This window comes from Mustela putorius, unplaced genomic scaffold, assembly GCF_011764305.1.
Source record: "Mustela putorius furo isolate JIRA1106 unplaced genomic scaffold, ASM1176430v1.1 tig00000765_pilon_pilon_pilon, whole genome shotgun sequence".
NCBI lineage: Eukaryota > Metazoa > Chordata > Mammalia > Carnivora > Mustelidae > Mustela > Mustela putorius.
In genome coordinates this window covers 2,170,863-2,197,768 of record NW_025421470.1, presented here as the reverse complement: position 1 = coordinate 2,197,768, position 26,906 = coordinate 2,170,863, and the positions used below count along the sequence as shown (strand labels likewise).

Genomic DNA, 26,906 nt, shown 5'->3' with positions numbered 1-26,906 from the left:
GAGACCTGCAGCCGGTCCGGGTCAGGCCAGGGTTTGAGGCTCTCGGTGGGGACCATTGGGTGGACACACATCCAGAGGTTCTGGTCGCATTGCCCTTCCAGGAACCTTTGCACGGACACTGCATGATGGGGTGTGAGGGGCTCGAGATGAAGAAGCCGTGCTGGTCACAGATGCACACAGGCAGCACGCGCCGTCCGTAGTGAGCCGGGACGGACAGTGACACAGCCCCTGCAGACCGGCATGAGTCGCAGTGACGGACGTGGCGGTCACTTAAATCCTTAAATCACTGGCGGGACTTAAACCCTGCCAGTCTGTCCTCTCTGCCTCTCGTGGCACGGAGCTGCCCACACAGGCTCGGGCCTCGGAGGACTGGGGGCTTCCTCCTGCTGCCCACACTGTGAGTCTTCTGGCTCCCGAGGAGGCTGCTGCCCCAGGACACTCTTCCTCGCTCAAAGAGGCCAGAGGGCAGAGGGCATTGCCGGAGGGACCCCTGAGCTTACAAAGCCAGGCACCTTCCTGAAAGTTCCAGTGGACTCCTCCCACATGCCCCGCCTGGAACAGGGCCCCTCCACCATCCCCAGACCAGCCTGTCAAAGATGGGTTCCTTTAGGGCTTAGATCTGGGGCTAGGGTGCCCTCTGGGGGTTCTATTCCCACCTGGCGTCGTGCAGTGGGGGGAGCCCACAGAGGCTGCGTGGTACACGTGGGCCCCAAGGGGGGTTTTCATATATTGTTTAATTGGGTCATTTTTATCCACTGGTTGTAGAAGTTACATGATGCTAAGATTCTCATGAGCCCAGTAATGGCTTTAAGTCACTTTTGTGTTCTGTCCATTGTAACAGCGTCGCATGCAATGAAAAGACAGACGGGCCCGAGTACAAGCACAGCAGGACATCGGTGCCCGCGTGAGCCGGGCTGTCCACACGCGAGGCCAGCCGCTGGCTGTGGGGTGCGTGGGCCTCCGGGTCTGCCCGCCTTCGGGCCCTGCGGGTGGAGGCTGTGTGCTCGCTGGGTCCCCTGCAGGCCCCGCCCTGGCTCGTTCTCGCGGGTTCCTCGGCTTCTCCTTCCTGCTTGCTTTCCCCCCCGAGCTGCGGGATCTGCTGTCTGGCTCCCGGCAGGGGTGGGGGGACCTGTTGGTGTTTTGATTCGGCTTCAGGTGTGTTTATAAATGAGCTTAGAAAGAATGGTTCGCGTGGCATCCATGCATCGCTAAGAAACCGCCTGGATGTAGCCCTCGGAGTGGCCGCCACCTTATTGGCCCGTGGCTCCGTGGCTCCGTGGCTCCGTGGCTCCGCACCCTGCGCCCAGGGGCAGTCCCACTGCCTGCCGGTCTCCGCTGGGGTCATCGGTGTGGGTGCGGTCGGCTGGCCCCCGCCCAGTGCTGGGGATCCGCAGCCGTGGGGCCCACCTTCCACCATCCACGCTCACTCAGTGGGGAGGCTGTGAGGCCTCGGCTGTGGGGGGAGCCCCAAGGCTAGCCTGGGCGCCAGAGCCAGGGAGCGGACCCCACCTCCGTGGGTGGCCTTGTGAGGGGGCGCGCACGGGAGGCCGACGGCCGGCATCTGTCACCCCGAGTTTCCCGTGTGTTTAGCTCCACTTCCCACCTTTCCGGCTACACGGAGCTTTCCTTGTCGGGCTCCGTCTCTTTCTTCTCCGCCGTCCCTGGGCGTCTTGTCACTTCCACTGCCAGCATCCTCGGGGCTTGTCTTCTGCCGGGCCGTCTGCGTCTGTGCGTTCCCATGGACGTGTGCCCACTGGGCTGCCTGGACACGGCCCGGGGCCATCACGGAGTGTTAGACGATGAGCGGGCTCCCCACCAGCTTTAGGGTCGTCCCGAGTCTTGCCTGGACTTCGACCTTTCTGGTTCTGCTGGCTGGTGAGACCGTGGAGCGCCCTGGGACACCAAGAATTAAAACTGCGGAGCTGCCAGCGGCTGGGAGCCCCTGTTGTTAGTGCCTGGCTTCCTAGGTTGCCTCAGGGTCTCAGATGACCCCCAGGGGCCAGGGTCCTGGAACCACCAAGTCAGAAACAACCATGCCTTTCTGTCATCTTGGTGCCTTGGGTGACGTCCGTTAGAACTCGCTACCAGACGTTCTGAGAATGCAGATCTCTGTCCGCAGCATTTCCTCTCTCCACCGACCCGTTCCTGGTCACGGTCCTGCTTTGGTTCCGGCGGCTTCTCCGGGGTCTACAGGATCCAGACCTGTCACACGCAGAGAGCCGTGATTCTGCGCCTCCTCTTAGAAGAGTTCCCTCCCTCGGTGGTTCCCAATGTGGATGAGGTAGAACTGGCCACAGAGGATTATTAGCCAAGAAATACATCCTGTTTTTCGGCCGACAGGAGGATAAGGTGGTCTCTGTATGTGGACTTGCTCAGGCACTAAAAGTAGCCCCTTAAAGCCTCAACAATACGATCGTGTCTGTCTAGTCTGAAATTGTAGCAGAACGCGTCAAAATACCTTTGCTGCTTCTCGGCCTAGTTCAGTAACAAGTAACAAGTGGACGGGAGACACTCCTTTCCCCTGTCACTGTGGTGACCTCCAGGTAGACAGCAGTGGCCGCATTGTGTTCTCATCCGTGATGTCATCGCGGGGCCGCGGGGTGTGCCCACCACTCCCCGCCGCGGGCGCCCTCGGAGGTGCTTCCCCACAGACCGCAGGCTGGCTCCGTCCTGCCGTGCCGCCGTCAGCAGGATGTCTGCCGCCAGCGCCCCTGGGGCCCCCCGCTCACATCAGATTGGCCGCGGGCCGGGGAACCACCCAGACACCCTTGTCCAGGCCGCATCTACAGCGGGAGCCCGGGGGAGCCGGGAGTCCTAGTGTGAGTGAGGCGTGTTTGCTTCTGGGCCGCCCGGGCTGGTGGCTCCGGAGGCAGGAGGCCTGGTCCTAATTCTGGGCTGCGTTTCAGACGGTTCGTGTTCTCACCTGCGTTGGTGGTAGTTTAGGAAGTAAACTACCTGCAGAGGTAGTTTAGGAATATTTGAGAAAATGCCCTCCGTCTCCTTCCTGGTTTCCAGCAGTCTGTCTGGTTCACACGGTGTGGCCTCGGGGCTCCGCACACAGCCTCAGCACCGGGGCTCAGGCCCGGGAAAGCCCTAGTGCAACCAGCAGGCCTTCCTCTTCTGCCTCCAAGCAGGCCAGGGCCATTCTGTATGCCACACGGGTCAGCAGGGCGGACTGGGAGGGATGGCGGGAAGCTAGTGGCCACCTCTTGGCTCGGCCACACAACAGGCTTCGGGTGTGGACAGCCGACATCCGCATGGGGCGCAGCGGTCCGCAGCCTGTGGCGGGGAGCACGTGCCCGGAGCGTCAAGGACAATGGGTTTTGGTGTATTGAGCGTCTTCTGCCGTCACCAGCCCCCGTCTGGCCGTGGTTACACTCACGCTCAGAGAGTCCTCGGACAGGCCATGTGAGGCCATGGGCTGGGAGCTCGGCTCAGAGTAGGCAGCGGTTGGAGTGGCCGACTCGTGACAGTAGCTGGTCCCGGGCTCTCAGGTGGGGGCCACAGGTCACCTGCAGAGACCAGCGCGGAGCCGTGCAGGAGACGTGGCCTTGGGGCCACCGGACGCCATCGAAGGGTCCCCTGCTGCTTTCCCACCGTGACGTGGACGCTGCGGGGGAGAGGGGCAGAGGCACCAAAGGCAGCCCCTCCGTGCACGGTCACTGGCCGTCACCCTGACGGTGTGGAGGGTGGCAGATGGGTGACCCCAGTTTCTGTTCCCGTGCAAACGCTTTGTTGGAAATATGGGGGTTTCCACCAAGACGGGGGGTGCGCCTGGGAGGCCCGAGTCTTTGTAAGAGCTTCTGCGGGGGCAGCGGCTGGCGCGGCGCGGGACCATCTGGCCAGAGCGCCTCATGCCCGGCGGCTTCCGCAGCAGCCGTTCCCCGGCCGGGACTGGCGTCCGAGATCAAGGGTGGGCTGGGCTCGGTTCCCTGAGGGGCCGCAGAGGAGGGACCTGTTTGCCGACCACGTCTCAGCCTGGGCTTCGCGGGCTCCCTCGTGGGAGGCTGTGTCCAGTCTCTCTCCTGAGGACTCCGGGCAGATGGCGTCAGGACCCGATGGCCTCATGTAACACCATCAGCTCTTCAAATACCTCCAGGTACGGCCGCTGTCTCAGGAGCTGGCGGTTAGGACCCCAACATACCTTTTGGGGGACCCAGTTCAGCCACAATGAGAGGTGCCCCATGGGGTCTGAGGGGCCAGGCCTCTCTCATGGCCCGAGCCACAGACAGCTCAGCAGCAGGGACCACGGGCTCGGGATCAGCATTGAGAGCCCCAGGAGGGACAGGGTCCCACTTCTTGGGGGGCGGGGCGCTAGCGCAGGGAGCAGGGTCTGGCCCCTCCGGAAGGCTGGCTGGCTTCTGCAGAGACCCGGGCCTGTGTCCCTGCCATGGCCGGGGAAACACATGGGGCTGTGTTGCTGCTCTGTGAACAGCTTTAGCTCAGCCCGGCCCAGCGAGCCACTCACTGCCCCTCTCTGACTGGCCAGCCGTCAGTCCTGTGCCTTCTAGCCCTGAGGGGTGGCACACCCCATACCCCCACTTTGAGAGGCTGAGCACACAGCACATCCCTGCCTCGAGAAGCTTGTCCAGGGCCACTCACCCAGGAGGCAGCCACCTCACCATCCGGATCTAGTTGAGCAGATGCCGGCTTCTCGAGCAATCTGACTGTTCCCTGATGCATGGAGACAGGCCCAGCCTTCCTCACTGTTCAGCAACGGCCTCTGAGCATTGATGAGAAAGTGCTACATGAGGGGGACAGGCCCTTGTGAGCAGCTGGTGTCTTCCAAGGCCGGGGTGCGGGGGGCTCTTCCGGGTGCTGCCTGGGCAGCACAATGGACTGCGCTCTGGGCTTTTCTCCTGTCCGTGTGTCAGACGCACACATGTGGCCGGGGGCTCGGCCAGGGGCTCAGCTCTGGCTTCCCCGTCCTGAGCAGCTGGTCTTGAAGGCTCTGGGCCCCAGTTTCCTCCCCTGTAACGTGGAGGCAGGTCTAGACGCCAGGAACCCACCTTCTGGGGTTTACTATAACTTCCCGGCCATCCCGAAGGTGCAAGTGGAGATTGCTGTGTGATACCATGACCCCTGGGATTGGCCTGCACGGGCACTGTCCCACGGAAGTGTCGTGTGCCGTCAGGAAACAGCCACAGGGGACATCCACGTGGGCACAGGGCAGCACCATCCGGAGAAGTCCGGATGCACACGCCCCAGTGCAGCGGGTCCTGATCCCGGGGCGTCCCTGAGCTCCTGACATTGCGCAGCAGCCCCGGGAGACCCTGAGTGTGGTCGTAAGGGGCAGAGACGAGAGATGACATGCAGGCGGCGTGATGGGGTTGGAGCGTCACCAAGGACGGAGCTGGGCGGACAAGCGAGCTTGGGTGTTCACAGCGATTCCTGTTAGCAAGTCGGAGGCCAGAGCCTCGTTGACGACGTCAGGATAAGGTCCTGCAGGGGGACCGCAGGGGATAGAACGAAGCGTCTTCCCTGACTTTACAGCTGACCTGCGTGTCTCTGACACAGATGGGGGCGGTGGCGGCAGCCGGCGGGCACTGCAGGCTTCAGCCCCACGGGCTGCGTGCAGCAGAACGGGCTCTGTAGGAAAAGTAAAACTTGACGGTGCGCCGGTGTGCGCACAACACACAGAGCCCGACCCAAACTGGTCTGGTGAGAGGCAAGACGTTTGCAAGCATGCCCCGCACCCCGAGACCCGCCCCCCTGCCACACTCCTGCTGTGCCCACCAAAGCCGGGAGCGTGCGGGCCGAGCCTGGCAGCATCCAAGCAGAGGGTCGACACGGGGTGCTCTTGTCAGGTGGGCGTCAGGGAGGAGCCCCGAACTGCCGCGGCTGATGTTCCTTAGGGGGGGTCTGGCCCACACGGAGTGATGAAGTCGCGTTTGGACCCCACTCCTGGTTCGTCTGGGCCAAAGACTGACAGCCCAGGCAGGTGACCAGCAGCAGGGCAGATCAGGCAGGTCAGACGATGCCGGTCTCAGGAGAGCCCAGGCTCAGGCTCACCCTCAGGTCCCGGGAGCCTGGCAGACAGCAGGCGGGACCCCCACCCCCACAGTGACCGCGGGAGGACAGGACAGGTCATGAATGTGAGTCGTAAAGGAGGCGAGCCATCGGAACGACACTCCGGTCCAAGACCAGCCCCAGGCCACGTCCATCAGCCGTCGTCAGGGGAGATGAGTCCCGGGGTCTGGGGCAGGGAAGCCAGCTGGGCCACAGGCATCTCACTCCCGACAGGAGGATGCGGTGTTGGTGGCAAGGGTGTGAGCAACGTGTGTCTGGGCGGGTGCAGCTCGGCAGCGTCCTGGCGACTGACCCGTAGATCAGGCTCAGGCGCCCAGGACCGGCTACTCTCCCCTCGGGGCTGAAACAGATCCCCGGGTGAGAGCCTATGTTCGCACAGAGACCGGTGTTCGGACCTACACGGTCGGCAAAGCCTGCACAGGGCCGGAAGCCATCGGCAGGTGGGTCGGCAGACGGGACGTGCCCCGTGGAAGGTCGCTCCGCGTTCAGGCTGAACGGTGGTGGACACGCGTGCCGAGCTGCACGTCAGGTCCCGTGTGCTTCTGCTCATGTGAGCCTAGAGGAGAGGAAGCCGGATCTGCAGTGCCAGAGCCTGGTGGCCTTGCCAGGGTCTGGGCGCTGCCTGGGCAGGGGTGATGGGAAGCATCCTGACATGACCACGGCCTTGACCATGGCCGTGGCTTTCCCGCTGTGTGCCAGTGAGTGCATCTGAGCAGGGGTGAGCTGTACCTTGTGGGACCCGGACCTCGTGCCCTAGGGATGGAATCAGTGGCCGGCCGGGACCTGGGGGATCTGCTTTTAAGAGGATCATGGCTGATACAGCAATTTTCGCACTGGCTTCTGGGGACCCTGGTGGTTCTGGCCCGTGTGGCAGGCGGTGCGAGCAGAGTGTGTGCCGCGTGCCTGTGAGGTGCGGGGATGGGCAGCGATGCTGGGCCGGGCAGCGCCGTTACCTCTCGTTCGTGGAAGGAGGACGTCGTCAGGCCTGGCATGTTCGGGACTCTGCTTTCTAGAAGCATCCCTGCCCGCGGAGGGAGTGTGGACACAGTGTCCCCGCCCGCGGTGGAGTCTGGTCCTCCTGCTACTCACAGTGGGACCGCGTCAAGCCACCTGTCGTGCTTCTGTTTGCTCGGAGGGCGGTGTTTATGGTGCCCCCGACAACGCAGGAGGAAGTATCTTTGCTGTCCCATGTGTGTTTTCTGTCCTTTACGTCCAGAGGGCCAGTTATCGTAACCGTGGGCTACTGAGTTAATGACAAACCGTCCCAGCGCTGGTGTGAGACAAACACTGCCCGTCCTTACTCCGGGTCTCGGGATTGGTACTACAGCCACTATGGGCTGGTGGGTCAGGGCTGCTCGCGGGGCTGTGGGCCCCCAAACGCCTGACCAGGCCTGGACACCCAGCTTTCATGTCCAGGACCTGCGGCTCAACCGTCCTCCAGCTCTGGCAGCTGGCTCCCCCGAGAGTGACCCTGCGAAGACCAGGGACTGGGCAAAAACTGTTTTGCAGCTCAGTCTCGGAAGTCATAGCTTTGTGTTTCTAGCACAGTCGGTGTGGTCCCCGGAGGGGGCAGGGGTGCCCCCAGGGTGCTCAGCTTGTGAAGTGAAGCAAGCCCCGCCCCAGAGAGTCAGGGAGCCTGTCTCAGCCAGCTCCACGCCCCATGCCACAGCGAGTGTGGGCGCCCCTCCCGGGACCAGGTCTGCAGGTGCGCCGGCCTCGGGCGGCCCTGAGCTGGGATCTCAGCTCCCTGCTTGGCTCTCTGCCACCAGGGGTGTGACGGGGCAGCTCAGGGGACAGGGGCAACTGAGAAATGTGAGCTGAGCCTTGGGCATCACCCGAGGAGGTAAGACACACAGGCACGTGATAAGGGGAGAGAAACCGGTTAGGGGCCCTGGCTGAGTCACTGCGCGGTGTTAGAGCCCAGTCAGAGGCTGTTCTCTTCCAGGGCCGCCACGGCTTGGGAGTGGAATAGCGTCTGCTTCCGTGGAGTTCATGTGCAGTTTTGTCTTTTAAATGATGCTCAAAAGGCTAAAATAAAAACGATCTGTATATTTTTTCCTAGAGGTGATCGGTCACCAGTAATATTTGGGGGCATTAGTTTTAGACTTTTCTTCCTTCCTTGTGTGCCCGGGGCTGTGTGTTTGCGTGTGGTCTGAGCGTGTGTGACGCAGGCATGACCTGCGTGTCACTCCCAGGAGGACTGCGGAGTGTGGCGCGGGTGAGCTGCAGGCGGGCTGTGCCGCGAGCCCCGCGGAGGACTGTCGGCGTGCGGCCACCGGGGCCCCGGGCGCCCGCCCCGCCCCGTGCTGACCGCTGCCCCTGTCCCCCCAGGACGGCTGTTCTCAGTGAAGGACCCTGCGCCCGCTCCTGAGCAGCGGCCATGGGCCTGCTCGCCTACTTGAAGACCCAGTTCGCGGTGCACCTGCTCATCGGGTTCGTGTTCGTGGTCAGCGGGCTGGTCATCAACTTCGTCCAGCTGTGCACGCTGGTCCTCTGGCCCGTCAACAAGCAGCTCTACCGCCGGCTCAACTGCCGCCTCGCCTACTCGCTGTGGAGCCGTGAGTGTCGCTGCGCACGGGGCGGGGGAGGGTCGCCGGTGGGGGAGGGTGTCCTTTGAGCTCCAGGAACCAGCCCCTGCCGAGCGGGGCCCCGGGGGATGGGCATGACCGGCAGGCAGGGTCCAGCAGGGGATCCCCCGCCCCCTCCCCGTGCCCCGGGACCAGAGGGGCTCCTCGGGAGTGGCCGGCACACGTGCCGCTAGATGCCTAACCCCAAGCTGTCCGCTGGGTTGAGCCTGGTGACGTTCCAACCGTCGGCTGCCTGGAGCCCGGAGGACACGGTTTCATGTGGTTTGGCATGTTTTGGGACTTTGAGGGTGTATATTTTCGGTATTTCGGGAGTTTGAGGACAGACGTAAAGTCGGTTTGCCGGCTTCCAGCCCACAGGCCAGCCGGGGCCAGAGCACCACGAGGCAGCGGCAGGCGCCCATCCACTCTGTGCACATGAGTGTCTGTCTGTGAATGACAAGGACTCGCCCACCTTTGCATACGTGTGTAGACGTGCGTGTCTGTGGCCGATGCGCCCCGGGTGTGTGTGTGCACATGACATTGGTCTCCACCTGCCGGGTGGACAGGGACGCTGGCAGCAAAGCCCGCTGTCACCAGAGCTCAAGTCTCGTGCTAAGGTGTGTCCGCAGGGCACCAGGGCCATTGTAGGAGGAGCCCCTGCCAGCGGCTCCCCGCACCAGAGCCCTCTGTCTATGTCAACTGTCATTCTACGGAGCGAGAGTGTCCCTGGACGGTCATCCGCGGAAGTACCTATCTGCACGGATGTTCTCATTCTGTCACTTCCACGTTAGCACGAAACCAGCAGCCGCCGTGGTGCCCCTTAGCGGAGACCAAGTACGGTGAGGGGACAGCGGCCCCACAGCTGGGAGGAGCCAGGGCGTCTCCGTCCCGACACAGAAGCGTCCACAAATATGTTCCTAAGGGAAAGACAAGGTGCACAACAGAGTGCGCGGCACACTCCTGTTTTCTCTGCGGACAACGCGTGCACCCGTCTGTGGCCGGTCGTGCCCGGAAGGTCCCCACGGGTCGCCAGGAAACTGAAAGTCCCGGGGAGTGGAGGAATGAGGACTTCTACTTCTCACTTTCTTATGTTTTACTTTCACTGATTTACTCCTTGTTTGGTTCTTACTCTTTTCATTTTTTACGTTTACTTATGATTATGTCTGACTTGGTGCTTACATTTCTTGGCACAAGACCATGTTTCCCTTATCATAAAGAGAAACGACACCCATTCCAGGGCCTACGGGAAACGGGGCTCTCTTACCTCCCAGCTTCGGGGGTGCAGACAGGAGGCTGGCCGTGGAGGCCGGACACCGTGACTCCCGCCACCTCGGCCGAGAGCGGCGAGCTGGCCCGGGGCTTTAGCTTGCCTCACAGGCTCAGTAGCTTCAGTTCCCAGGGTCTGGTTTCTGTTTTAGATAAAAGAGGATTTTGTGGGGGTGGGGGAGGGAGAATGAAACTCCTGTCGTGTGGGAACCCGGTCCCACTCATGAGTACAGCGGAGTCGGATGGAACCTCACCAAAAGCGCCAACACTCATTAACAAAAACTAAACTGTGGCCTCCGCGTGCAGCAGGGTCGTAAGGGGAAACACTCCAGCCGGCTCGGTCCTGGGTGAGGCCGGCTGGTTAGCGCCTGGCTGGGGGCACAGCTCGTAACGGGGGCCTCCCAGCCCTGCCCCTTCCCCCAGCAGAGAGCCGGGCACTGGCACAGAACCTTGAGCTTGACTTCCAGGGCCCGGCTGGACCAGCTGCTGGGCGGGGGACCGGATCGAAACCTGGACCCGGAGCTGTGGCTGGGGGGAGCAGGTTAGCAGCGGGGTCTGGGGTCTGCAGATCTGGAGGTGACGCCTCCCACGTTCGGCTCAGAGACTCTCATGGTTGAAGACAAAGTGAATAGGAGCCCGTAGTCGGAGGGACAGGGACATGCGAGAGACGTAGCCGGAGGACGGGGACACGCGAGAGACATAGACGAAAGACTGCCAGACGGTGACAAGGAGAATCAAATAACACTTCGCTAAGGCAGAACTGTAGTTGCTGAACGTGGATGAGCATGACATGGCACAGGCCGGGCACAGTGGACGCGAGTGTGCGGCCAAGACCCCGGGGTGGGGGTGATGCGGTGCTGGAAGGAGGAAGGGGGAACGGCCTGTGGAGGGGACGTGGTAGGTGGCACCGGGAGAGTCCCCCTGGGGGACGAGGTGGTGGTGCCGTGACGCCCAGAGGACAGCGGGTCCCCAGCAGGGAAAGCAGGTGACACGCACGCTCAGACCTGCCCCACGAGGCCACAGACTGCGGAGACAAAGAGCAGGTGAGACGTGCCGGGACAGGACAGCCCGAGTGCTGGTGGGACGGACAGATGGACCGACCGCGGTCCTTCAAGCGAGGGTGACATAGGAGCAGTCCGACGCCAGCCCAGGGTGGCGGCGCTCACGGCCCATGGATGCGCTCACGACGTTCCTGCCCCGAGAACGTTCTTCAGGAAGAACAGAAGCTGCGTCATCAAGGCAGGGTCTGAGGTGCCTGGAGGACGGCCGTCGGGGAAGCGGGAGCAGCTCCGTCCACGTGAGCCCGTCGAGTGACGACCGAGCCGGCCTGTGAGGCGGAAGCCGGGGAGGCCTGGTGCGTGGGGTGGGGTGGGGGGGCGAGCGAGCGTTCCAGCCCCTGGTCCTGCTTCTCCTTCCGGGGTGGCCGGGACAGCGACCGTCAGACGCCACCGACGACAGCTGGTGGGAAACACGCACCAGCCCGACGGGGGAACTCTTGGAGGAAGAGGGGTTAAAAAAGCAAAGACAAATCCATTTTTGTAAAAAGACAACGAACTGGGCGAAAGCATGGAAAAGCACGTGCAGTCGGCGAGCAGCCTGGAGCACGGCCCCCGTGCGGGGAGCAGCCCCGAGCCCGAGCAGCGCCGGCCTTGCTGAGCACGAGGCTGGGGGAGCCCCCGGGGGCCCGCTGGAGCTGGGGTGCTGCGCAGGCGTCCCCTCCGGCCAGGACGGAGGGGAAGGCTCCCCCAGTTGGCTGTGAGGCAGCAATCACAGCATCGTCTCAGTGACCCTGAGCCTGCGTCCTGTGTCTAGAGGGACACGTGTTTCTGCTCTCAAGCTGTGAGGTCGGGCCTGCCCCCTCCGCCCCTGCTGGCGCCCTGAGTATGTCCCCAGTGTGACCCCCGTCCGGCCTCGGGCTCCTACTGACCCAGCCATGCCGAACCTTCCGGGCGGGGAAAGAGCATCGCCTCCCTCGCAGCTGCACTGTCCAGACCGAGTCAACGAGGGGCGTCTGCGGGCGGTGGCGGGTGGCGGGTGAGAGGCTGCGAGCGAGCACTGGCTCGTTTGGAGCGAAGGAAGCCCCGCCGGAAAATGAATGCTGGGCCCGGGAGCCCGCCAAAGCCCCAGTTCAGAATGTGCCCCCGCCGGGCCGAGACCCCAGGCATGGAAGACAGGTCACGGCACTCCACCGACAGGGAGGCTGCCGGTCTTCTGGTGAGATGGGCAGGGCCACCCCGGCCCGTCCTCCCCTCTACGAGCACAGACCAAGCTTCCCCACAGGTGACCTCGGGCTCATCCTCGTGAGAATGTCTGTAGGGGATCTAGGGTGTCTGTCTGTCCCTCCCTCCATGTGTGGTCTCTGGGCACCTCGGTGAGACACAGGACACCTGGGACAGCCCGTGTTCACGCAGCATTGCCCGCGAGGCCGACGGCCCCGGAGCGCCTGCGGGGTGGGAGCCGAGACGTCCCGCTTCCAGGTGGGGCTGCACAGCGGGCGAGGGGCCGCCGAGCCAGCCTGTACCCCTGCCCCTGGTGGCCCTGGGTCAGGAGGCCAAGGCCCTACTGGGGCCTCTCAGACAAGGGGTAAGGAAGCAGAACTTCCCCTTGTCCGTGGCAGCATCGTTCCCGAGGGCCCGCGGTGGGGACACCTGTCCGGCAGCGGACGAACCCGTAGAGACTGCGCGGTCCGAGCCTGCAGCAGGCAATACCCTGCCTTTACACGGGGTCTGCTGCCTCATGGGACCACGCCGACCTCAGGACGTCGGGTGGGGGAGCTGGTCCCAGAACATGTCCCACCCTGTTCTGTGTCCGAGAGGGACCTGAAATGGGCCACACCTGGAGGGCCACAGGGTTTGTGATGCTGTCCAGCCCTGTGCCCAGCGGAAACGGCACAGGATTGTGCGCTGAGGGCGTGTTAAGAGGGTGCGTCACAAGTGTTCGTACTAGAGTAATGGAGAAAACCTTGGCCCATTCCCCACAAATCGCTTTCAGAGCAACAGCCTCCCCGATGGTCCCCTGTGACCCTGTGACTTTGCCCAGGCCCTGCCCCGGCTGCTGCCTTCGGATTAAACCAGAGCCAGAGTGGGGGCAGGGGGGAGAGCGGGAGCGGGGCTCCTTGCCAGCCATGTCTCCGTGTCTCCGTGTCTCGCTGGGGCAGGTGGCCGGGGGCCCCGTCGGCAGGGGGCACTTCCACACGCACAAGCGGCCTTGTGGCCTCTGCTTTCCTTCCTCTTCTTTTCAACAGCTTTCCTGAGAGTAAGTTCACCCCTTCACAGTATATGGTCCCTACAGGTCAGTCCTTCAGGACGGCCTCTCCCCGAGCACGCTGTTTTCCGGGCCCGCCCAGGTCGTGGCTGGGTCACATGGTGCGGTGTGGCCGGACGGTGTCACCCAGTTGTGCATCACTCTGTGGGCACTGGGGTGGTTTCTTCCGTTTGGCTGCCACAGGGCTCCAGGCCACATGGGTCCCCACTGGGATCTGGGGTAGAATCGCTGGGTCGTCCAGAAGCTCCGTGTGGACTCTCAGTACCGAGAAAGTACCCAGCACGTGCCCAGCAGCCGTCCCGCTGTGCGTGCCCAGTGGTGCCGGGCGGTGAGGGGCCCAGTGGGGCCCAGTGGTGAGACGGGCGGTGTGCCGTCTCCCCCATCTGTGTCCAGGGACGGCCCTCCCGAGGAGCAGGGAGCGGTGTCCCGCCATGGTTTGGTCCCATCCTGATGACTGCTGGTACCAAGCATCTTCTCGGGGCCTGGGGGACAAGTGTCCATTAGGAGTGATTGTCTCCCATGCCTGAGCCTCTCTCCAGGCTCAAGAACGTGGGATGGAATCATCCAAGGCTCGCAGAGTCATCGGTGCCAAGTTTGCCTCGGGCAGGTGGTCTTTTCTGCTGACCTGCCTTCCCCCGGGTGGAAGGGGCCGGTGAGTGCCAAGGGATCATCGAGGGGCAGACCCCTGTCCCCCTGCCATCTCGCAGACAAGAAAGGTGGGAGCCCTGATCCGCAGCATGTCGGGGACAGAGCCCAGGCGGCCCTCACCTGGGCCCGGGCGGGTCCTCGGCCTGGGCTGGTGGGGGTGCCTGTCGGGAAAGAGAGACCCGCCCCAGTCCTCTAGTTCTGGGATGTTAACATCACAAGCTGTGGCCTGAGCAGTCCAGAGGCCCTGTAAGGAAGCACGATTTCCTCCTTTCCGTAAATGGGGAAACTGAGGCCCAGGTAGTCAGGCATGGAGCCCGCTCTCCAGGTCCTGGCCTCCATCCCTGAGGGCCAGTCCCATCAGAAGATGGGTAGACTGGTCCAGCACAAAAACAACAGGGCTTCCCTGCAGTGATTCTGAGCCCGAAGGTCAGGCTTCCCGGTCTGTGGGGTCACCTTTCTGGGCACGCCTGGCCACGGTGGGCACTGCCACACTGCTACACTGCTGGGGCTGGCTGTGTGTGTGCACCCACCCCTGACCTCCCATTCTGTGGATAAAATGTGACTGTGGGAATCATAATAGGACGGGAAGGCGTCCGTCTAAGATGACGGTTTTCCTCCACTTCTGCTTTCCATTTGTGTTCTCCCTGACTTGGGCTTAGAAAAGATCATTATAACTTTGGAAAATTAAATTTATGAAATATGAACCATCAAAACTCATTTGTAGCCGGAAGCCCCACCCTGGATGAACGTCCTGTAAAGTGCCCTGAGCACAGGCTTGGCCGGCCCCTCCTGCAGCGGGGGGCGTGGAGCCGAGCCCAGCCCCCCGCACCTGCTGACCCCGCTCCCCTGTGTCCGCAGAGCTGGTTATGCTGCTGGAGTGGTGGTCCTGTACGGAATGCACGCTGTTCACGGACCAGGCCACGGTCAACCGTTTCGGCAAGGAGCACGTGGTCATCATCCTCAACCACAACTTCGAAATTGACTTCCTCTGCGGGTGGACCATGTGTGAGCGCTTTGGCGTGCTGGGGGTGAGCAGTGCGGGGTCCTGGGAGGTGCTGGGGGTGAACCACACGGGGGACCTGGGGAAGTGTGAGGGGTCCAAAATCCCGGGGGATTTTGGGGGTGAGTGACATGGGGTCTGGGGTTTTCTTCCCTTCCAGTGTAGCCCCTGAGTCCTCTGAAACCAGAGTCTGAGGTCAGGTCAGGTCAGGTCAGCCCTCAGCTCTCCAGAGCTTGTCCTGAGCTCAGGCTTATTGCTCTGCTTCCCACGAACCTTGCGTATCGAGAGCCCAGAGCTCCCTTGGCCAGCCGAGCAGTTGCAGGGAAACAGCAGGGCCACAGCAGGGCCGCCTGAGGCCGGCTGAGCAGGCGCTGCAGACAAAGCAGCCATATGGGTCATCCAAGGTCACCCTCGGGGAGCCCCGGTCCTCGCGGCCAGAGCGGGCAACCCCTCCCTCCGCCAGGCCTGTGCCTCAGTTTCCTTGTCTGTCGGACGGCATGCCTGCCCCTTGGGGTCATGTGGAAATCAGCGGGCACGTTCAGAGCAGGGCCGCCTCATTGACGGCAAAGTCACCAAACACCAAGCCGGTCCCAGGGGTGCCTGCGAGGGTCTGGACTCTCACCACCTTCCCCCTCCCTCCAGAGTTCCAAAGTCCTCGCAAAGAGGGAGCTGCTTTACGTGCCGCTCATCGGCTGGACGTGGTACTTCCTGGAGATCGTGTTCTGCAAGCGGAAATGGGAGGAGGACCGGGACACCGTCATCGAGGGGCTGAAGCGCTTGTCCGACTACCCCGAGTACATGTGGGTGAGTGCACAGCCTCTGCGATGCGCATGCGCTGCAGCCCATGAGAACCTGACCCGACCCCAGGAGCAAGGTCACAGCAGGGCCAGGCCCCTCCCCCTCTGAGCTTGCAGGCTGGGGGGCCCCTCCCAGCTCACCCACTTCCCTCTGCCCCAGTGCAGACCCAGAGCCCCACTGAAGGCACCTGGAGAGGGAGCGAGCCTCCCTTCCTGCATCCGCTGTCCTGGGACACCTGCCTGGCTCCTGGCTGGGCGGAGGGGGAGCTTCTGGGGAGCCAGGCTGCAGAGCAGACCCCAGGGACCCTCTGGTTCTGGGGATCAACTTGTACTTCAAAGAAGACTTAGCCTGCCCTTCAGAACAAGCACCCCTCAGGCCCCTGGGGCGGGGGCTTCCGCCTGTGTTTCCAGCCCCTTCCAGGAGTCTGAGACCCCCGCCCCATCAGAAACAATGGCAGGCTGTCAGTGTGAACATTGTTTCCCTTTCTGAGCTTTCTGGTCTCTGGCAGGAGGCCTTTGAAAACTGGCTACTTAGTGGCATTTCTAATCCCCCCGGGGAGGCAGAGGAATAAGAGACTTCCGATTTTCCGCCCCCTGGTGAGGAGGCTGCTGCCCGGGCATCTTCCTGTTTGCATTCCTTCCAGAAAGTGGTCTTTCTCGGTCCTCGAGAATCAGGGTCGTGGCTCAGCTGTTCTGCGAGGGGCAGTGCGTGGCCGGAGCGTGGGTCACACCCTAAATAAAGTCACGTTGTACATGATGCCCCACCGGTCCCTGGAGTGCTCCGTCCTCGCTGCGAATTGAGCAGCACGCGCTCTGTGAGCCTGTCGCCTGGGGTGACCTTGTCCACTCTCATGTGGCAGTTCCTCCTGTACTGCGAGGGCACACGCTTCACAGAGAAGAAGCACCGCGTCAGCATGGAGGTGGCCCTGTCCAAGGGGCTCCCCGTGCTCAAGTACCACCTGCTGCCTCGCACCAAGGGCTTCACCACGGCGGTCCAGTGCCTGCGAGGGACAGGTGAGGGCCAGCCGGAGGTGGCCGTGCGCGCTTTGGGCTCTGCAGGGCAGCGAGACCGGGAAGTCATGATGTGTCCAAAGCTACACAAGGGACAGCCGGGCCGTGTAGAGAGAGGGCAGCAGGGGCTGGGACGGGGAGCCAGTGAGCACAGTGACCGTGTGTCGGCTGGCCCTGGCGTCTCTGAGGCGATGGAAGGCTGGTTGATGGTACAGGTGACAGATACACGGAGTGAAAAAGTGATGTGAGTGAAAACCTTATTCTAAAGGGGAAAATACTATCTATCTAATGAGTGCCAAAGGGGGCAAGATCAAATATAGGACATAGAACACGGGGAACAAACAGCAGGCAGACCCTAAATCTGAAAACAGATGTCAGTAAATGCAGTACTGAGCGCCCCCACGTATGCAGAGAGGAGCCTGTGGGGCCCAGCGGGGTGCGGGGCTGAGTCGTGTGCAGGTGCGGGGCCGAGCCAGGTACGGGCCGAGCCAGGTGCGGGGCTGAGCAGGGTGCAGGTGTGGGCATGGGTGCGGGCATGGGTGCGGGCATGGGTGCGGTGCAGGCCCCGGTCTCACGCCCCCCCATCCCTGCAGTGGCCGCGGTCTACGACGTCACGCTGAACTTCCGTGGAAATAAGAACCCGTCTTTGCTGGGAATCCTCTACGGGAAGAAGTACGAGGCCGACATGTGTGTGAGGTGAGCCGCCCCTCCCCGCGTCCCCAGCCCTTGGCACCGGGCCCTCCCCGTGCAGCCTGGAGACAGCCTGCGCCCCAGGACTGCACATGTGGGGACAGACACAAGCACTAGCTCTCCTACAAGGTGAAGGGGTGGGTGCGGGGTGAAGGCAGAATGTTCTGGACGCCCCGAGGGTGGGGCAGCCTCTCTTGCCGCAGGGAGCACAGAGGCCCTTTAAAAGAGGCTTGGCTCCAGCTTGGACCACGACTCAGATTCCCACAGGCAGAAGTGGGAGCTGGGGGAGCTGTCCCAGCCCTGCGCCTGGTGTTCTTAATAGTGGGGGTTTTGACTTTGGCCTCAGCTCAAAGCATAATGGTGGGCGGGCCCTCCAGGTCCCCCTCTGGTCTGGATCAGCTCAGTTGAACTTGCCGGCCCGCCTCTCCAGGTTCCTTCACCGTGTGCAGGAAGGCAGGACCGGCCGGCGTGTGCCTAAACCACGTGCGGGGTCAGCTCCCCTGGTCTGTCACCCACCAGCTCTGACTGGGTCTCCGCCCCGCTCAGCCTGGCCCCCAGAGCTCTGAGAGGCCCCCCTCATGTGACCCCATCTAAAGCAGTTTCACCCCCCAATGCAGGAGTAATTTTGTGAATGTTAAGAATAAGCCAGGGGGCTTTTTCTCCTGCGGCTTGCAGTGGATTGGCTCAGAGGAGGTACAGAGCTGGCGTCCTTGCCCTTAGATCTCTGGAACCAGCAGGGACCAGGCAGCTTTCCTGGGACTTACTGGTCCTGGCAGCCTCCAGCCCTCGCTGTGGTTCGTATGAGAGCACCTGCTGTGGTCCAGGACAGTGACAGCTGTGGTGGCCTCTGTGCCGGTGCTCACCCTCCCTGGTCCTGGGGTGTTTGGGGGGCAGGGTGGCCCAGGTCCTAGCCAGCAGGTGGCAGGGTTGGGGGAGCCCTCCTGATCCGGCTCCAGGTCCGTGCTCACGGCCACCCCACCGGTAGCACTGCCCCTCTAAGGGACCATCACCTCCGGCAGGAGAAGACCTGAGCCTTCTGTTCATTTCCCCCTTTGTTGCGGAAAGCCTGAAACTACACTTTACCTAACTTTATTTTAACAGACATGTTCTTAGAATGTCTAAAAGCGTCAATGTGCTGTTTTGTGGTACTTACCATTTGGCAAATTTGGAGGAAAGCAGTGTCCAGTGAGTCTGGAACATGCTTGTCATCAAACAAGCCAAAGCTTTCTTGGGCTCATGGAAGTTTCCTCTTTGGAGTCCTTTTCCTATTCCCCTGCTGGTGAAGTTGTGCTGGGGACAAGGCCAGGGGCATCCGGGGGTGGTGGCCTGAGCCTCCCCGAGTTCGTTTGGGGTCAGCATTCTTCAAGGGACTCGAGTCCGTTCCGGGAGCGGACTTTTTTTTTTTTTTTTTTTAAGATTTTATTCATTTATTTGACAGACAGAGATCACAAGTAGGCAGAGAGGCAGGCAGAGAGGGGGGGGGAGCAGGCTCCCTGCAGAGCAGAGAGGCCGATGCGGGGCTCAATCCCAGGACCCCAAGATCATGACCTGAGCTGGAGGCAGAGGCTTAACCCACTGAACCACCCAGGCACCCTCATAGTTTAGTTTTGTATCGTGCTTTTAAATTCTTAATTTATACACTTTGTACTGCGCGTCGCTGACTGACACTAGAGCCTGGGTGTGGCCAGGACGGGACACAGACCAGAACCAGAGCGGTGTGGCCAGGTGGGTGGGTGGGAAGCCCGTGGGCGCGTCCCTCAGCAGCCCACCCTTCCAGACTTGGTCTCCTCACCCGTGGGTCCGGGAGTTAGAGCACTTTCGTGTAGAGGGTTCCGCCTTTCTCTCACTCCCCGTGGGCGTCCAGCACTCTCCAGAGGCTGCGTGAGAGTGGCACCCGCCTCCATCCCAGGGGTGGGCGGCCCTGCGGGAAGAACACCGCCAAGGTCATTCCTTCTCACGCATGTCCCCCGCGCCCCCTGCCGGCGGCCTCAGGAACTGCGGCTGCGGTGGACAGCCCTTCCTGCCCTTGCCCTGCTTGTCCCCCCCGCCCCGCTCCCCCGAAGACACCTGCGCTCCTGGGCCGGTGATCCCCTGGTGATTAGGGATATAAATAAATTGTGTCTTCTCTGGAGTCAGCTGTTTGTGAGTTCAGATTAAAGTTCTGAATCTCTCTTGCTTTTCATATTCGGAGCAAGTAGATCTCATTGGTGAAATACAATCCTCTTGGCCTGATGGCAGACAGTGTCAGATTTGATTATTTCCTAAGAATGAACTATTAAGAAAGACCAAAACTCCTGTTGCAGCTCACAAATGTGCACCCTTCTCCGTGGAAATGGGGGCGTGATCTGTTCCCTTACAGTGCTCACAAGCACCCCTCCCTCCGTGGCCCCCGTGGTCCTGCAGGGGTCAGTTCCTCTGTGCCCGGGGTGGATGTCTTTGCTGTCTATGTGGCCTTGGAACTTGTGAGGCACGACCAGGAAAGGTGGGCCAGCGACGACCCCCCTCTCCTGTTTGATGCCCTCCCACGGGGAAGCCACTTGGCTTTCAATCTTCTTCCCCAAACAGGAGGTTTCCTCTGGAAGAGATCCCACTGGATGAGAAGGAAGCGGCCCAGTGGCTTCATAAACTGTACCAGGAGAAGGTAAAGGCATGCGGCTCTCCTCTTCCCCGGGGGTCTCGGGAAGAGGTTTCGGCGGGGCGGCTCACGGGGCAGGCGGGGCATGCACGCGGACGTCTGGAGAGGGAGAACATGCGGCTCTCAACCACTTCCCACCTTCTTTCCAGCATCTTGCATGTTTCTTGACTTGTGAGAACTCAGCACACTAGAGAAAAGTAGGAAGGATGACGTACAACTGTGGCTGCCACACTATCACACTGGTTTCGCGTTTTCTCGTACAAGTGGATAGATCTACAGCCTGCACATAGTGTGTGTGTGATTTATGCAAGAGACGCAGTGTAGGTGATGTGAGGAGATCCGTGTGCCAAGCACGGATCCTTCTCCGCTCCCCCCCGCAGCACACCCTGCCCTGAAACTTCACACCAGCTTGTTTTATACACACGAACACACAGGACACGGTATCTTCATCTTCAGCATTGGGGGCGCTTAGAGAGAGACAAGATCCTTTCCACATACAACAGGTTCCCTTTTAAAGGCACGGGTGAGCTTTTAAGAAAATAAGGGACATCTCTAAGGGTCCAAAAAGAAGGGAGAGCTGAAAGCCCGGGGTAAGCCTGTGCACTTGGGGACGCCCCACCCTGCGATGGCGTTTGCTGGTCCCTCACCCTTACCCTGGAGTCTTGGGTTCGAATGCCTGCCCGGAAACAGAAGGTAGGGTTGAGCTCGTTGCAGGCAGAAACTTTTGAGAGTCTTGCCCTCGCACCGTGAATTAAAAGAAACCAACCTGCCCGCACAGGAAACAGACTTCGACGTTCTCCTTTCTCCTCTGGGTCTCCACAAGGTCTCCCTGATACCTCGTGATCACAGGCCGGTGCTCAGAGGGGTTTGCGGTTTGAATTTATCCCAGCGACATAGTTCAGGGAGAGCAGAGCCGAAATGTCAACAAGTGGTTCTAGACAAAGCACTCCAGAGTTCCCGAAAAAAGCACACAGAGAGCTGGAGAAATGCAGGTAAACACAGGTTTCCGTGGGTCAGGTCCCGTGGGAGACGAGCACAGAACAGAGCACGTGTGCAGCGCCGCACGGACACAGAACGGAGGACGTTCGCCAGCGGATCCGCAGAGACTAAAATCAGTTTGTTTGAAGTGACTGAGCACGAAGAAGGACCCGAAAAGAGTAACGCCCACGGAGAAAAAGATTTGAGAAGAACCAGGTAGAATTTACAGGCAGCAAAAACCGAGTCACTGACGGTGAAGTGTTAGTTAGTAGGTTAAATGACAGATTGGGTCCAGCGGAAGAGAGAGTGACCTGGAAGACTTCGAGGAGATTACTCAGAAGGTAGCACAGCAGAAGCACGGACAGGAAAGGAAGTTTAGCAGACGCGGAGCACAGGCCGAGAGGTCCGCTCTGTGACTACTGGCAGGTTCAGAAAGGGACAGGAGTGGTGGGGGGAAGGTGTCAGAGATGACAATGGTGAGCTCCTGGCATCCGTCGGGTTCCAGAAACACAGGTCTGGAACAGGGAAATAAAGAGAAATCCGTCCCTACTGATCCGAAATCGCGGGACGCGGAAGACCGTGAGATCTTAGAATAACCGGAGAGAGGGGAAGTCGTTCCCACGAGGGAGTGACTGTGAAGTTGACATTAGACACACCTTACTATGCGCCGGGGCCTCTTATAAACGCCTTACACACGTTTTATCCTAATAGTCACACGCACACTGACATGCACGTATGCATACATGTGTTAAAAATAGAGTAAACCCAGAGAGACTAGAACAAAGAACATAATATAAACATAGCATTCATCATTTGAACAGAAAGCAAAGCTACAAAAGCGTGTTATCAACTGTACCAAATGCTTTTCCTTTAAAAATACTAACAAAATTAAAAAAAGTAAAATAAATAAAAAGAAGAACATAAAAATAAAAATACTAACAACGTAGAAAACGGTGGACAAGCCTGTCCCGTTAGAAGAGGGACAGCATCCACAGAAATGAAAAGGTAAGCCCGGAGGAGCACGGGAGACAGGAGGAGGATCGCCAGCGCCATGTTCCTGCGCTGGAAATCTCAGATAAAGTGAATGTACGATTTCCAAGAAGGTGAGTCTCTCCAGAAGAGAAATAAAGCCTAGTGGGAAAGAAATGCAGCATTCGCGTGTAGGTAGACAGAAAGGCAGAGAGATCTTGAGCACAGGAGGCTGCAGAAGACAGTCCGTCTCCAAAGCCAGGCAGCTTGTGAGGGTTTTAACTCTTACGATAGACGATTGTGTGCAACAGTGTTATTCAACAGAAGAGGAGAAGTAACGTAACTGTGTCATTAGGAAACAGGACAGTGTGTGTGTTCATCTGCGATGGTGCAGTCGTGGTGAACCGACTGCGTTTCATCTGCAGAACCAGATCGTGTGGACGCAGTGTGTCGACACAGCGGGCGGCGGTGCGCGTGCGGGCCACGTGGGGACTGTGTTTGCACGCACACACCTGTTGGGTGCACCTGCAGCGTGTCGGGGGTGGAGGACAGAGGGCCCAGCCGGGACCCAGCAGCCTCTGGAGGTGCCAGAGTAGGGGCCTCATCTCTGTCCCTAAGGTTCACCTTCTAGAATCATCTAACACAGATGTAGCAAGGGACAAGCTTTGACATAGATGACTTTTGAAAACATAGATATTTTTCTATTATTTGCCATGTTTTTCTATACTACTGAAATACATGGTAACATTTTTAGTCATTTTTTGTGTCACTTAACGGTTTAATTTATATTAAGGACATTAAGGTGTTCTATTTTTTCTTTTGTCAGTCACTATCGTGTTTATATCTGTCAACACTGACATAAATAGGTTTAATTCACTCCTTTCAGGTTTTTTTAAAAAGACCTTTTTTAAAAATTTTATGTATTTATTTGTTTATTTTTAGAGGGCGGGAGGGAGGGGCAGCCTCCCCACAGCAAGGAGCCCGACGCGGGGCTTGATCCCACCACCCCGAGATCATGACCTGAGCTGAAACCAGGAGCTGGACGCTTAACCGACTGAGCCCCCCAGACGTTTTTAAACTTAATTTAGTTTTTTTAAAAAGATTTTATTTATTTATTTGACAGACAGAGATCACAAGCAGGCAGAGAGGCAGGCAGAGAGAGAGGGGGAAGCAGGCTCCCCGCTGAGCAGAGAGCCCGATGCGGGGCTCAATCCCAGGAATCTGGGATCATGACCTGTGCCGAAGGCAGAGGATTTAACCCACTGAGCCACCCAGGTGCCCCTTAATTTAATTTTTTAATCCAAGTAAAGTCTACCCCCAACATGGGGCTCGTGCTCAGGCCCAGGCAAGGTGCAGACCCAGCTGTGGCCAGACTCAGTGCTTTGAGCGGATGTGACAGCTTCCCAGAGGCATCGACAGCTCCCGTTAGCACCAGGCATAACCTGGAACTGGACCACAGAGGTCGCGCCGTGTGGTTTCCCTGTTCCGCAGATGTGGGAGCGGACCGGTGGGGGGTGTGGGCCGGGGGTGGGGGGTTCCCGGGCCTCCCGGCCTCTTGCCCTCTGTCCCGCTGCACAGTCAGGGAGTGGCGGGAAGTCGGGCGGGGAGGGAAGCAGGATGGAGTCCTCACTCCAGGGCTGCTCTTCCCTGGCCACGTGAGTCTGGGCTACGGTGGCCGAGTGCCTGGCAGGCTTCAGGGAGGGGGCACAGGCTGGATGCGGCTGGGGGGTCTGGAGGCTGGTGGCCGAGACCCTGTCTGTTCCAGCAGAGCCCTGCAAGGGGAGGGGGGAGGGGGGGTCCGTGGGGAGTCGGGAGAAGCGGAGGACGTGAGCTCGGAGAGTCGCGAGAGCCGCTCAGCCGGCCGGGCCCTGCGTGTCCTCTCAGTGAGCCAGACCGAGCGTGCACGAGCCCGTGTGCCCTGGGCGGACGCAGTGTGCGTACCAGCTACGCTTCCTGGCCTGTGTCCCAGCTCTGAAGGGGACGGAGCTGCTGCCTGGAAGAAGCCACGGCCCACGTGGGCGCTGTGGCGAGTCGGTCTTCAGGGCAGGGGGCGAGCTGAGCTCCCCTCCCAGACCCTCCCAGCACCCGCAGGCAGGATCCTTCCGCCACTCCCAGGTGTAGACGTGGGGCTGAGCCGGTGGCAGCTCCATCTCCCGACTCTTCCAGGACGCCTTGCAAGAGATGTACAACCAGAAGGGCACGTTCCCAGGACAGCAGTTCAAGCCCCCGCGCCGGCCCTGGACACTCCTGAACTTCCTGTCCTGGGCCACCGTCCTCCTGTCTCCTCTCTTCAGTTGTGTCTTGGGCGTCTTTGCGAGCGGCTCGCCCCTCCTGATCCTGACGTTCCTGGGGCTTGTCGGGGCAGGTAACGGATGTGAAGGACGCGGCTCGGGCTGGGGGTCTTCTGTGCTGGAGCCTGGGAGCCGTCGAGGTGGCTGGCCTGTCGGGAGCGGGGTCCCCCAGAGTCTTTCCAGCCTGTCTGCTACGCCACAGGGTCGTGCGTCCCAGGGCCATCTGCCTACCTACCTGCTCTCGTGGCATCGTGTGCTGCTGCTGGGGTCAGGCTCCTGGGTCTGCGAGGTGGTCTGGGGGTCTCTGAGGACAAGGCCATTACTTTACAGCCCTGCACACAGTTCTGGGACCTCAGGATGTCCCTGGAGCCTTAGTCGATGGTCGATGGTCGGACACTCAGGCTCTCCCCCACCAGGCCCACCCCCTGTGCCCCTCAGACCAGGCTGGCCCCGCGTGGAAGCGGGGAGGGAGCAGGGAGAGGGCTGGCTTGCCGACCCCACGGAAGGTCAGAGGCAAAAGGTCGGGACTGCCCTACCCCACCGTCAGGTTTTCCGACTGGACGGCCAATCGGCTGGTCTAACCTTGCCTTTCTCCTGTCTTAAAGCGTCCTTTGGAGTCCGCCGACTAATAGGAGTAACTGAAATAGAAAAAGGCTCTAGCTACGGAAACCAGGAATTTAAGAAAAAGGAGTAATTACCGGCAGTGATGGTGCACACGTAACCTGACGGTGGTGTCCATTAACTCGATTAGACACAGAACAACACACACAGATCGGAACAAAAGACCCTTAGAAACGATTTTTCTTAATAACTGGTGACTAATATTGACCAGGAAACCTTGAGCCAAGAGCGAAGCCGTCGGAGGCCCCTGCAGAGGAAGACTCCGGCTGCACCCCTGCGTGGGGCCGAGTCCACCACGGAGCCTGGCGCAGGGGCCGCGTGTGTGCGGGGGCGGGGGGCAGCCACGCCTGGGTCATGGGTCCCACCCTGATGTCATCTCGAGAGATTCTGCTGCCAGAGGGGGCCTTTGGACGCTTTCTCTGCTTAAACTTAGATCCCATTTTGTTTTGATCGGTTATTTCGGGAACTCACCCGGGCCCTTCGCCGCCTCCCCTCCCCTCAGCGAACTTTCCCTGTCCTCCCGGAAGGGGGGACATGGAGGTCCCAGGCCCCCGGAGCGCCCAGCGCCTCTGCTCCGCGCTCGCCCATGAGCTGGGCGTGCAGAGCGCTCCGGGGGCTGAGCACACCGCGTGTCGGATGGACGGGTAGCCCCATTTCACGGTCAGACCCCTGCTTTCCCGTCTCCTCCCTAACCCCGTGCGCGGGTACCTTGCGTCTGTTTTTATAGTTTAGGGGCCCCTTCCCCCAGTGGCTGCACCCCTGCACCCCACGGGGCCCTTGGATGCTGGTGTAAAGAGCGGCCACCAGCGAACCTCTTCTGGCTGCAGACTGCTCACGTGGAGCTCGTCGGCTTCGGGAGGTTTTATTTTTATAGTTGGCCCATCGGTGGCTCGGCTCCCCGATGAGAAGCAGCCGTGGGGAGCCTCGCCCGCACTCTGCCTGCCTGCCTCCCCCAAGCAGGCCCCGGTCCCAGGGGTGGCCTGCTCCCGTGTGGCCGGCATCACCCCGGGGGCTTGGGGGTACTGCTCACCCTCAGCTGCCCCGCCCCCACCATGGGGTGTCTCCCCGTGACCTGTCGTGGGTCCCGGCCCCAGGGAGCTGCATGTTCCGCAGATGGAGCCGTGGGGCTAGGGCCGCTGGGCTGGTGGAAGGAGAAGCGTGGGGGGCCCCCAGCAGCCGGCTCCCCGGGCTCAGCTCAAGCATCCCGCTGCTGCCCGCCGGGCCGCCGGACTTCCTTCCTAAGCCTCAGGTGTGTGGTTTCCAAGTCAACACTCCCTCGCCCGGTTTAGCAAGGGAAGGAGCACTAGCGGTGTTGGCTCTGGTGGCCTGGAACCAGCATTCCCAAGAGAGGCAGGTGGAATTTCCTAGGAGAGGAGGTGGAGGAAAGAGGCATGGGAACGACAGAAATGAAATTGGGCGAGTATTTACGCATCGGGCCAAAGTCTGTGTTTCCGGAGGGTTTCTGGAGACAGCACATGCTCTCTAGGGGGACGCTGTTGGATTCTGGGTGGTCGTCGGGGTGAAGGGCGTGGTGGGGCTCAGCCCCCATGAGGCAGAGGCAGGACAGCCCCCCTGTGTTCAAGCACAGCTCCCCTCCTTCCCAGCTGAGACCCCGCACTGCCGGGAGGGCCTGCCCTTCTGCAGCGCGGCCATCTGTGTGTGTCAGTAACTCCCCAGCCCCGGGGATGTCCCCAAGCCCAGACGCGTCACCTGCAAGACGCAGATTTAGATCTCCCACCCGTTTAACCCCCAGCTCTCGATGAGTTCTCTGCCCTCGGGGTTGCGGCGCGCCCGGTGAGCCCGCCGGGGTCGCCGAGCGCGCCGCGCAGAGTCCCGCCGGCACGGAGACCAGGGCCAGTGGGCGTGAAATCTCAGCGAGTCCCTCCCCATCTAACAGATGAGCTTGCGCACTTAGTGCCAAGACCTTGAGAGCAATAAAGTCTACACCATGAATGCTTGGGGGTTTTGTTTGTTTTCGGAGGGGGATAGGTTGCTTTTCATCCACCGCAGAAGGGAAAGGGAGAGGGGAACTTTAATTTTTTAAATCAATCAGAACAGCGCTTTTCTTTCCTCCTCACGCCCCACAGCGGAGCCTCCTCTGTTGCTGAAGTCAATGTCCAAATTAAGGCCGAGTGTTTG

At 60.7% G+C, this 26,906-nt stretch overlaps 1 protein-coding gene across 3 annotated transcripts in view; it reads left to right on the top strand.

Moving 5' to 3' along the window:
• The window catches only part of AGPAT3 (1-acylglycerol-3-phosphate O-acyltransferase 3), an 81,780-nt gene extending 55,060 nt beyond the window's left edge, over positions 1–26,720 (top strand). For 2 of the 3 annotated variants that reach the window (XM_045084369.1, XM_004762255.3), the window contains exons 2-9: positions 8,362–8,588; positions 14,634–14,803; positions 15,418–15,579; positions 16,433–16,586; positions 17,177–17,279; positions 19,839–19,914; positions 24,022–24,220; positions 24,752–26,720. In XM_045084369.1, coding sequence (XP_044940304.1) covers positions 8,411–8,588; positions 14,634–14,803; positions 15,418–15,579; positions 16,433–16,586; positions 17,177–17,279; positions 19,839–19,914; positions 24,022–24,220; positions 24,752–24,840 — 1,131 coding nt within the window. In that variant the 5' untranslated portion in view covers positions 8,362–8,410 and the 3' untranslated portion in view covers positions 24,841–26,720. Of the gene's footprint in view, positions 1–2,597; positions 2,820–8,361; positions 8,589–14,633; positions 14,804–15,417; positions 15,580–16,432; positions 16,587–17,176; positions 17,280–19,838; positions 19,915–24,021; positions 24,221–24,751 lie in introns of those variants that run through there. The other variant, XM_004762254.3, reaches the window with a different exon arrangement.
• Positions 26,721–26,906: the final 186 nt, after the last annotated feature.